The sequence below is a fragment of the Narcine bancroftii genome, chromosome 12, assembly GCF_036971445.1.
Source record: "Narcine bancroftii isolate sNarBan1 chromosome 12, sNarBan1.hap1, whole genome shotgun sequence".
Classification (NCBI taxonomy): Eukaryota; Metazoa; Chordata; class Chondrichthyes; order Torpediniformes; family Narcinidae; genus Narcine; species Narcine bancroftii.
The window spans coordinates 79,100,381-79,111,891 of record NC_091480.1 but is presented as its reverse complement, the minus strand read 5'-3'; the positions used below and the strand labels follow the sequence as shown (position 1 = coordinate 79,111,891).

Genomic DNA, 11,511 nt, shown 5'->3' with positions numbered 1-11,511 from the left:
AAGAAATCAAAGTCCAGCAGCTTGTTAAAATGTCCAATGGCCTGACTCAGTCATGCCAAATTTTGTGGTCTATGTTACCCTGTGGCTCTCCTACACCTGCTTGTCTCAGTCCTACACCAGAACCTTCCATCCATATCTGAGCAAATTGCTCTCAATTCACACATCCTCATAATATCCCAAATTACACACATTTTTACACTCAAAAATAATAAATCACCACAGACTATAACAATTTTATTAGAGCAAAAGTGAGGCAGAGGAAAAAAGTGCTCTTTACGACAACTCACTGCATCCACATGTACACACACAAAGAAACTCTATTCTTGCTAATACACCAAGTCGTTCAGATATTCCAGCCAGTCAGAGAGCAATGGCTTGTCTTGTGGAGGCTGAGAAGGAAGCAAGAAATGTGCAAGTTCAGCAATTGAAATAAAGCAAAGTAGCAATTTTTTTTGTATTTTTGATGTGTGTGCAAAATAGTTGCTTCTTTTCACATCTGTCTATTCCAGTGGTTCTCAACCCTTTTCTTTCCACTCACATACCACTTTATGAATTACCTATGCCATTGGTGCTCTGTGATTAGTAAGGGGTTACATAAGGTGATGTGTGAGTGGGAAGGGAAGGTTGAGAATCACTGCTCTAGACCCAATTGTTACTGAAATATTTTGCTTGAGAAAAATTGTCCTTGGCCCATTTCCTTTGGAGTTATAAAACCGTGAAGAAAACTGAGGTCCTCCATCAGCCAGCTCCCCACCATGACTACCAGCCCCCCCACATCTCCATCGGGCACACAAAACTCAAAATGGTCAACCAGTTTACCTATCTCGGCTGCACCATTTCATCAGATGCAAGGATCGACAATGAGATAGACAACAGACTCGCCAAGGCAAATAGCGCCTTTGGAAGACTACACAAAAGAGTCTGGAAAAACAACCAACTGAAAAACCTCACAAAGATAAGCGTATACAGAGCCGTTGTCATACCCACACTCCTGTTCGGCTCCGAATCATGGGTCATCTACCGGCACCACCTACGGCTCCTAGAACGCTTCCACCAGCGTTGTCTCCGCTCCATCCTCAACATCCATTGGAGCGCTTACACCCCTAACGTCGAAGTACTCGAGATGGCAGAGGTCGACAGCATCGAGTCCACGCTGCTGAAGATCCAGCTGCGCTGGATGGGTCACGTCTCCAGAATGGAGGACCATCGCCTTCCCAAGATCCTGTTATATGGCGAGCTCTCCACTGGCCACCGTGACAGAGGTGCACCAAAGAAAAGGTACAAGGACTGCCTAAAGAAATCTCTTGGTGCCTGCCACATTGACCACCGCCAGTGGGCTGATAACGCCTCAAACCGTGCATCTTGGCGCCTCACAGTTTGGCGGGCAGCAACCTCCTTTGAAGAAGACCGCAGAGCCCACCTCACGAACAAAAGGCAAAGGAGGAAAAACCCAACACCCAACCCCAACCAACCAATTTTCCCTTGCAACCGCTGCAATCGTGTCTGCCTGTCCCGCATCGGACTTGTCAGCCACAAACGAGCCTGCAGCTGACGTGGACTTTTTACCCCCTCCATAAATCTTCGTCCGCGAAGCCAAGCCAAAGAAGAAGAAGAAGATAAAACCGTGCACAATGAGTCAATTAGGGATGATTAAAAGTGGTTGTCAAACCTTTTCTTTCCGCCCACATACCATCTTAAGCAATCCTTTACTAATCACAGAACACCTATGGCATTGGCCCTATGCCATAGGGAATATTTAAAGGAGGTATGTGAGTAGAAAGAAAAAGGTTGAGAACCACTGGAATATTCCTTTCACTCCTACAACAGACGAGCTTTATAAAATTATTGAGATACTGCATGGTAACAGACCCTTCTAGCCTATGACGCTGCATCACCCAAATACACCCATTAACTTTCTGACCCCATACGTCTTTGGAACGTGGGAGGAAGCCGGTGCACCCAAAGGAAACCCACGTGGACACAGGGAAGAACATACAAACTCCTTCCAGGCAGCACCAGATTCAAACCTGGGTCATTGGCGCGGTAATAGCGTTTGAGCTGTTACACTAACCATGCCACCATTTTCTCCCATGCATCCAGCCAATGGCAGAGCAAAGCTTCACCTGTGCCATATTGGAGGCAGTTCTCCACGGGTGAGGTAGGATGGTAAAGCAAACTAAACCATGACACAAGAATTGATGGAATTGTGGAGACCGAGGGAAGTCATCAAAGAATATAGCAGGATACTGACCAGTTGGAAATATGGGAGGAGTAGCAGATGGAGTTTAATTAGACAAGTGTAAGGTGATGCATTTGAGAGGTCAAATACAAGAGTAAATGGCAGAAACTTTGGGATGATTGATGTACAGAGAGAACTTTAGATACCAGCCCATAGTTCCTTGAAAGTGACAACACAAATAGAAACGTGGTTAAAAAGAAGGCAGTGATATCATTGTCTTCATCAGACAGGGCATTGAGTATAAAGTCGGGAAGTAATGCTGCAACTGTATGAAATTGGTTTGGTCACATTCGGAATTGTGATCTTCACACTACATGTAGGGTGTGGAAGGTTTAGAGAGGTTGTAGAAGAGGTCCAGAATGTTGCCGGATGGGAGTGAATACACTCAGCTACAAGGACCGATTAAACAAACTTAAGATGTTTGAGAAGGGACCTGATAGAAGTATATTAAATTATCAGAGGCCTAGTTATAGGATATAGAGTCTCCCAGGATGGAAATGTCAAATGCTAGAGAGCATAGGTGAGAGGTGGAGAAAGTATAAAGGAGATTTTTGAGTCAATTTTTGTTTGTTTAAACACATAGGTGGCTGGAATGAGCTACCAGGAAGCAGGTACAGTACATGGCATTTGGAAAGCATGAACAGGAAGTTAAGGAATGTGGGCCATGTGCAAGCAAGCAAGTTGGCATGGAGTTAGGTTCAAAAGTGTTGAGTGGAAGGGCCTGCTCCTGTCGACGCAATTCCACCCAGACTCCTGCAAGGATTATTTTTCTCCCACTAAGTGAAATTTCCCACTGACTTGCATCAGTGAATACACCACAGGAGAAGGGCTAGACTTTGCATACCAACAGAACTGGAACTGCCCCAACCTCAACATGTCCCAGAGCAGAGCAGCAGACACGTGAACCCTTAATACTCACTCACCAGGGGAATAAGGAGGACCAGGAAGAGGGTTATGGGGAGGTAGAGAGGTGGGGTAAGAGTACAGAAGGGGGGCATGGGAAGAGGAGACAGAACTAGAATGGGAGGGAAAGAGGATGTGGGGGAGGAATGACGGTGAACAAAGAGCATGGAGTTAATCTGAACCGTACCTGATAATCAGGTTCAGCAAATAAGTGAGGAAGAGCAAGGGCATATAGGCCCTTATTTCTCTGGGACCCACATTGCAGGCAAAGACATGGCTCAATGGGCAGAATGGAAAGTTAAATGGACCAGCCCCAGGAGCTTATGTAAAGCAGATAATTTCTAAACACAAAGCGAATACTTCAAAAAGATGCAGTTTACAACTCAACAGCAGCACAAAGACGGCCATTTGGTCAACAGTCCTGGAGACTATTGGCCACAGCACTGCCTGCTCCTTCCAACACAGCCACAATAATTCCCAGGAAAGAAAAGTCCAGGCTACAGCTTAAGGAGGGGAAGCTAAGACTTCATTGCTGTAAAGTGGAGAGAGTTGGGGAGAACTTGAGGTTCTATCAGAGTGGATATTAGTGCAAGGACCATCTTTCAAGAAAGCTTTGAACAGAAGTTGGGAGACACAACAGACCACAGATGCTGGAATCCGGAGGTAAAATACACCTGCTGGCGGAACTCAGCAGGTCAGACGGCATCTGTGGAAGCAGAGGGAGGGTTGATTGTTCAGACAGGGATCCGGCATAAGAATTGGTGCAGGGGTCTGACAGAAACATTCATCGTCCTTCCGCCTCCATAGAAACACGGACCCGCTGAGTTCTTCCAGCAGTTTGTTTCTTGGACAGAAGGTAAACGTGCTGAATTTCATCCTCACCTTAGCGACCATATCAATGAGCTTTTTGTTCTGTCGGACGGAGCTGAGCTTGATCTCACCATTGTGCGGATAACCAGGCTCCACATACAAGGTGTAAACAATATTCGAGGAGCTGCCAGCAACTGAATGCAGAAACTTCAGTTTTCGTTCTTTTTCCAGCCAATCAATGGCATACCTTTAAGCAAGACAGTTAGATATTGTCAGGAGGTTAAAATTGTTCCATGGTCCTACATTAAATAAAATGCTGAATTAGAAATCTGGTCCAGGCTAGATAGACCACTCTAGTTCAGTATGTCCCAGAACAGGATGCCATTCATCCCCTCGTTTCGAGTTTGGCCCCAAGCGCTGTAGAATAACACATCATCCTTTTCCACAGATGTCTAAGATTGCCACAACTTTCCTCCAACCTGGGAAGAGAGAGAACAAAAGAAAATCTCACACTAGTTTCTACTCCTGATGTAAAAATTGGAAGTCCTGGATTTAATCAGCAGGTCAGGCAGCATCTGTGAAGAAACAGTTAATGTTTTAGGTGAAAGAATTTTATAAAACAGACTTACTTTAAGTTGCAGAGAAGTCAGAGGAGTGAAGATTGGACTAGACTGAATCAAGAAGTTATCAACCTCTGCTTAAAATCTACTTAATAACTTGGCCTCCATCTGTGGCAACAAATTCCACAGATTCACCTCTCTCTAGATGAAGAAAGTAATCCCTTAAGCCTGTTCTAACATTCAATGGACCACAACAACAGAAAGTGCTGGAAGAACTCAGCCAGTCAACCAGCACCTGTGAAAAGAGAAAGCAGTTAAAATTTTGTGTCAGGAACCCACAGGTGATTTATATACATTTGGACATACAGCATCATAACAGGCCCTTTCATCCCATGGGCCCATGCCACCCAAATACACCCAATTAATCTACAACATCCCCCTATGATTTGAAGGATGTTAGGAATTCAGAGCACATAGAGGAAACCCACACAGAGACTGGGAGAACGTATAAAGTCCTTACAGTGCTGGATTCGAACCCAGGTCGCTGGTGCTGTAACAACAGAGGACTAACCGCGATGCTAACCGTGCCATTCCTATACTAACTGTACTGCCCATATGTTAAATTCATCAGTCTTGGCTCCATATCCCTTTTTAATCCTATTTAGCAAATTATCTATTGACCTTGGATGGAAATATGTGACAGATTATGTTATATTGTATATAGATATGTTTTAAAGGAGATAAATTGTGCCAGGTTTTTTAGTGTAAGTCACATACAAACAGTTCAAAACAGACCTTATTTAAAATACCAGAGTTCTGCTCAAGTCAGAGAGAGTCCAGGCTCCAGGTGCCTTTGCAAGAACTATTGAAGGATGCCTATAAGGACTTCACAAGTAGGTATTAATTGGACATGCTGTGGAGTAATGGATTATTGTTTTGGAAAACAACAGATGAACAAATTTGGACAGTTAGGTCTGGGGCCACAGTCTGTCTTGAGTGCAGTTAGCTGTTCTAAGAGGGTCATGTGGTTTTCGCTGAGTGAGAGGGAGAGAGAATTCAGTTTTACAGTTCAGCATCAGTGGCTGGGACTGGAACATTGCAAGTTGGCAAGCTTGTGGAAAAACCCCATTTTGAAGACGGGTTGTGAGTTCTTAGTTCACCCTGGTCAAAGCCTTGTGGTCCATACAAGAGAAGATGGCTGGCTGCATAATGTTACCCTTGAAATAAGGGAAACAAAAAGGAACTCTGTGGTGACCTGAAAGAAAGAGGTTATCATCTGGAAAGCCCTGATGGGGCAAGTTTCTTCAGCAAGACATTGAAGTGGCTGATCTGAACAAATCAGTTGTGGGTGCCCAACGAGCAACAATTCTCCCTCTGAAAACCAAAAAGAACCTTCCTGAGCGGTAACCATTTACCTTTAAAGCATCAAAGCCTGGTGAAATTCATAAATGTTAAATTCTGTGCACAGTATAAGAATTGCCTGCAAGCAGTGAACTTGGAGGAGTGAGAAGTAAGATTGGACTGTGAATTGAAGAACTATTTTTGAACTTGCATATGTGTGCTTAGAATTAGAAGGGGGTTAAGTTAATACTAATAAGTTAAAAGTTTGATCCTGTTTTCATGTTTAAAGATAATTAAAAGCAACTTTTGTTTAAGTGACCATTTGTTTTGGTGAATTTCTATTGCTCTTGGGTTTTGGGGTCCTCTGGGCTCATAATAAATACAAAATAGATTAATGTCTAATGTTGGTTGGGAAGGACCAGGCAGCACAATCTGGCCACATTTTGCCTGGTCAAATTCCTTGTTTGTTAGGGAAGTATTTATTTTTAAAATACTTTTATTGAGTTTAAATCCTACATGCAAAGTCATCTAATATAACCAACAAGTCATACCATATACATGTCACCAATTAAATATAAATGTAAATTGAAAACCTATTCATATTTATTTAACAATATTTATTTAAAATATTAACTTTTATGTTAAAATTTATTTAACATATCGGCAGTACAGTTAGTGTCGGGGTGGCACGGTTAACATCGTGGTTAGTCCAATGCTGTTACAGCGCCAGTGACCTGGGTTCGAATCCGGCACTGTCTGTAACCATCTATCTCTTTCTCATAAGATATTCAAAAATAGTTCTGTATAGTGTTACGAGCCCAGAAGACCCCAAAACCCAGCAGCAATAGATATTCACCAAGACAAATGGTTACTTAAACAAAAGTTGCTTTTAATTATCTTTAAACATGAAAACAGAATCACACTTTAATTTATCACTATTGACTTAACTAACCTAACAACCCTCTTCTAATTCTAAGCGCACGTGTATGTAATGCAAGTTCAGAAAAGTTCTTTGATTTACAGTCCAATCTCACTTCTCATTCCTCCAAGTTCACTGGTTGCAGGCAATTCTTATACTGTCCATAGAATTTAACATTTATAAAGTTCACCAGGCTTTGGTGCTTGAAAGGTAAATGGTTACTGCTCAGGAAGGTTCTTGTCGATTTTCAGAGAGATTTGTTGTACGAAGGACACCCAGCCACTTCAATGGCTTGCTGAAGAAACTTGCCCCCTCAGGGTTCTCCAGATGATAACCTTTCTTTCAGGTCATCACAGACTGCCTTGTTGTTTCTCCTATTTCAAGTGAAACATTAGATAGCCAGCCCCTCTCCTCTTGCATGAACCACAAGGGCTTTGACCAGGCTGAACTAAGAACTCACAAGCCATCTTCCAATTGGGGCTTTCCACAAGCTTGCCAGCTTGTCCTGTTCCAGTCCCAGCTGCGGTTGCTGATTGTAACTGTATGTGTGTGTGTCTCTCTCTCTCTCTTTCTCTCTCTCTGAGAGAAAGCCTGTTTGACTCTCTCTGCTTGCAAAACCACATGACCCTCTTAGAACAGCAAGTTCCCTTCCAGACAATATGCGGCTCCGACAAGCTCTTTCATCTGCTGCCTTTTTGTAAACAACAATCCATTAGTGAAGTCACTCGGGCTCTCTCCAAAGCTTCTGCAAAGACTGTTGGCCCCGACATGTGTAGCATGGGGCAGAGCTCCAGTATTTTAAATAAGATCTGTTTTCAAGTGTTTGTATGTGACCTACACTAAAACCTGCCACAATTTATCTCCCAAAAACATATCTATATACTCCGTCACAATAGAGAATAAATAAACAACCCCTTATCTGAACAAAGAGTAAATTTTGTCTTATTTAATGATACCTCTGAATGAGGGAAGTATTTCTAACTGGACTGCAGAAGGCCTGAGCAACTCCAACAAATTTCAACACAAAAGGCTGCTAAAAACCCAAAAATAAAAAAGGCTGTAAAGGAGGGGGTCAGAAAACAGTGGTTATTAGTTATAAGGCACTGCTATGTTAGCAGATGCAAGGTGAACATCGTCTGTAGACATGATGGAGAAGGTGGTACACTTGCCTTTATCGGTCAGGGTGTTGAGTTCAGGAGTTGGGGGGTGTCATGTTACAACTGCACAAGATGTCAGTAAGGCCACATTTGTAGGTCGTTCAAAGTTCTTTTTTTATTATTGTCAAGAGCACACACGTGACATCACATACAACCCTGAGATTATTTTTCTTGCAGGCCTTGCAGAATTTTTATTTATCAGTAGTGCAAAAAAACTGTATTCAAGAAAAGATACGTGTACAAAGGAGAGAAATAGAAACAAGGGAGAAATGTAAACAGATCGACTGTGCCATACAAAAAATAAATAAATATTCAGTAACAAATAATGTGCAAAGAGTCCTGAAATGAGTGTCTGATTGAGTTTCTCATTGAGGAGTGTGATGGTGGAGGGTAGTAACTGTTCCTGAACATAGTGGTGAGAGTCTTGTGGCACCTCTACCTGTTTCCTGATGGCATTAATGAGAACAGAGCATGTGCTGGGTGGTGTGGATCCTTGATGATTGCTGCTGCTCTCCGACGGCAGCATTCCCTGTATATTTTCTCGATGGTGGGGAGAGTTTCTACTGGGCTGTGTCCACCACCTTGTGCAGGGCATTCCGTTCAGGTGTATTGGTGCCCCCATACCAGGCCACGATGCAGCAGGTCAGCACACTTTTAAACTATAGCTGGTGGCCAGCTATAGAAAGGATATCATTTAATTAGCAAGGGTTCAATGAAGATTCATGAGGATGTTACTTAGACTGGAGGATTTGAGTTAGAGAGGCTGGATAGGCTAGGATGTTTCCCTGCTGGAGTGTAGGAAGCTGAGGAGTGACCTTACAGAGGAGTATAAAATTTTGAGGGGGACAAATGTGAATAGTCACAATATTTTCACTGGGTAAAGGAGTCAAAAATTAGATGGTATAAATTTAAAGTGAGGGGTGAAATATTTAAAGGGGACCTGAACACAATTTTTTTCTCTATGCTGTTGCGCATATGAAGCTAATTGTCAGAGGAAGAGGCAGGTAAAATCGTGGCATTTAAATGGTACACAAATAGGCCCTTGGTTAAATATAATTTTTTTAACATTTAAAATTTAAAAATTTAAATGATCTTTTTAAAAATTTTAAATTTAAATTATATATTTTTTTTAAATTTCAAAAGGCCATTTTGACCCACAAGCCAATGCTGCCCAATTAACCTACATGCCCAGTACATTTTGAATGGTGAGAGGAAACTGGAAACCCCGGGGAAAACCCACATAGACATGGGGAGAATGTACAAACTCATTACAGAGAGTGCAGGATTCGAACCCCGGCTCTGTAACAGCGTTGCACTAACTGCTACGCTAACTGTGCCACCCTTATGAAAGAGTTAGAGGGACACTGCAAATGGGATCAGATCAGATGCTCAACTTGGTCCTATGGAGAAAGGATCTGGTGTTGGGAGAAATAACTGGAGAAGTTGATCTACGAAACTTCCATTGGGGCATCAACATATTTATATTTTGTGATAAAGAATGCAAACTCACCTGTACTGCAATGACTGAATTTCTGCCCAGAGTTCCGCCTGACTTATGTAAAGCTTGCAGGTTTCAGCTGTAATGTTCGGCAGATCAACAGACTCCATCTTAGACAGGTCAAGAAAGGCACAATTGGTCTAGGGAGGAGGATTGAAAAGAGATGTTGATGAAAACTTTATGTTGAAAAGCAGTCAATGAGATGCAGGAACAGAATTAGGCCATTCGGTCCAAGATTGCCCTGCTATTTCATCATACCTAATTTGTTAGCCTCTTCAACCCTATTCTCTTCCCTTCTCCCCAGAACCATTAATAAATCCTAAGCAAGAATTTACCACCTTAGTCTTAAATACTGGTATATCTGACTTGGTCTCCACTGCAACCTATGGGTGAAGAAATTTCTCATCTGTTTTAAAAGGATGTTTTTGTATTCTGAGGTTGTGTCCTCTGTTCCCAGACTCCCCCACCATAAGAAACATCGTCTCTCTGTCGACTCTCTCTGCACCAATCCCATCCTCACCATCATACCCACAGGCAAAGGTGGGGCTCCTGTGATTTGCCGCACTGACCTCTGTCTGGCTGAAGCCAGATGACACCTCCAAAGAGGGGAAGGAGTTATTCACTTTATTACTTCCTTCAATCAATTAATAAATATGAGACCGGCTGAGATCCTCCAGCATTTACTGTGGTTTTACGATGTCACAAGAAGGGGCTGGTGACTTAAAATGTAGGAAAAACGGCAGTGCTGAAATGGCTGCGCTGCCGCTGGTACAGAACCGCAGAGAGCGGAGACACAGTCCTCCCACAGGGTCCAACCACCCAGTGCGACTGCTGTCAGATCCATACAGGCTTTGAATGGCCTTTTAAAGGAGCCGTCGGTGGTTTTATTTAAAATCCCATGACCAAGGGGTCTACACCCAAGATGGCAGTGCCAATGATTGGAAGTGGCCAAGAGGGTTGCAGACTCCAGGGAAGCAGAGGACTGACGCTGACCCCTGTTTGAGAAGGAGAAGCAGAGGAGATGACCCACGGGACGGTGACCATGGTGGTGGACCAGTGAAGGGCTCTGTGGCTGAAAGACCGACGTATATGGCAGGCTGCTAAGTGACTCAAGGCAAGGAACCCATGGAGGCTGTGGGCTGCTTTAAACTGTGGTTAAGGGACTTGCGTTAGGCTGCGAACTGCTGGAGACTGGGTAGAAACTGGCTGAAGCGGTACCAGGATGCGAGAGGGTGCCAAGAGCGCTAAAGGATTCCTGATCATGTCGGAGGCTTGGATCAGACTCTGTGTGGCTGTGGTGGCTGCAGGAAGCAAATCTACAGACACTCAGTGACTCTGAAGGGACTCTCTTTTGCTTCTCTTTCTCTGACTGTAAGAGGTGCTTTAGGCATTTTCTGCCAATGGCAAATCAGTTTGCCTTCCAGCAGACAAAAGCAATTTCGCATAATAGGACACTTTTATTACATGACAATTGAATCTTGAAGGAACGTAGACATTTCTTGCAGATGATGGTGAATCTCTGGAATTCTCTCTCACAGTGGCTGGTGAAAGCTACATCGTTAGAAGTAGAAGAGGATAAATCTAGGAACAGAGGGTCCAAAGAAATGGCAAAAACCCAGAAATCCTAGAGGAACTCAGCAGGTCTCGCAGCGTCCATGGGAGGTAAAGATATACAGGTATACACCGCTTTACGAAACTAGAGCATTCCTATGAAACCTTTCGTAAGCCAAAATGGCATAAAGCAAAGACATGACAATAAAATGAATCTTGAATCTTGGAACCCATTCAAAACTTTTTGTAAAAGCAAACACAGATTTCTTCGTAAAAGCGAATTTTCGTAAAGAGAGTATTCGTAAATGGGGTATACCTGTATTACTGACGTTTTAGGCCTTAGCCCTTCTTCAAGGCATGAGTAAGAAGCAGGAAGGGACATGAATTAAAAGGCTGCGAAGGGAAGAATGAGCAGGGTGACGAGTGCAGATCAAAAGACAATGGGTGTTGATTGGATATGGATGGGACACAGGAGAGGAAAGGCCATAAGATATAGGAGCAGAAGTAGGCCATTTGGCCTGGGCAACATTCAT

The 11,511-nt window shown here is 43.2% G+C and overlaps 1 protein-coding gene across 1 annotated transcript in view; it reads right to left on the bottom strand.

Moving 5' to 3' along the window:
* Nucleotides 1-221: 221 nt before the first annotated feature.
* The window catches only part of LOC138747134 (calcium-binding and coiled-coil domain-containing protein 1), a 31,650-nt gene continuing 20,360 nt past the window's right edge, over nucleotides 222-11,511 (bottom strand). The window contains exons 8-10 of the mRNA XM_069906089.1: nucleotides 9,440-9,567; nucleotides 4,025-4,199; nucleotides 222-389 (exon numbers count right to left, since the gene is read on the bottom strand). Of these exons, the coding sequence (XP_069762190.1) occupies nucleotides 327-389; nucleotides 4,025-4,199; nucleotides 9,440-9,567 (366 nt within the window). The 3' untranslated portion in view covers nucleotides 222-326. The remainder of the gene's footprint in view (nucleotides 390-4,024; nucleotides 4,200-9,439; nucleotides 9,568-11,511) is intronic.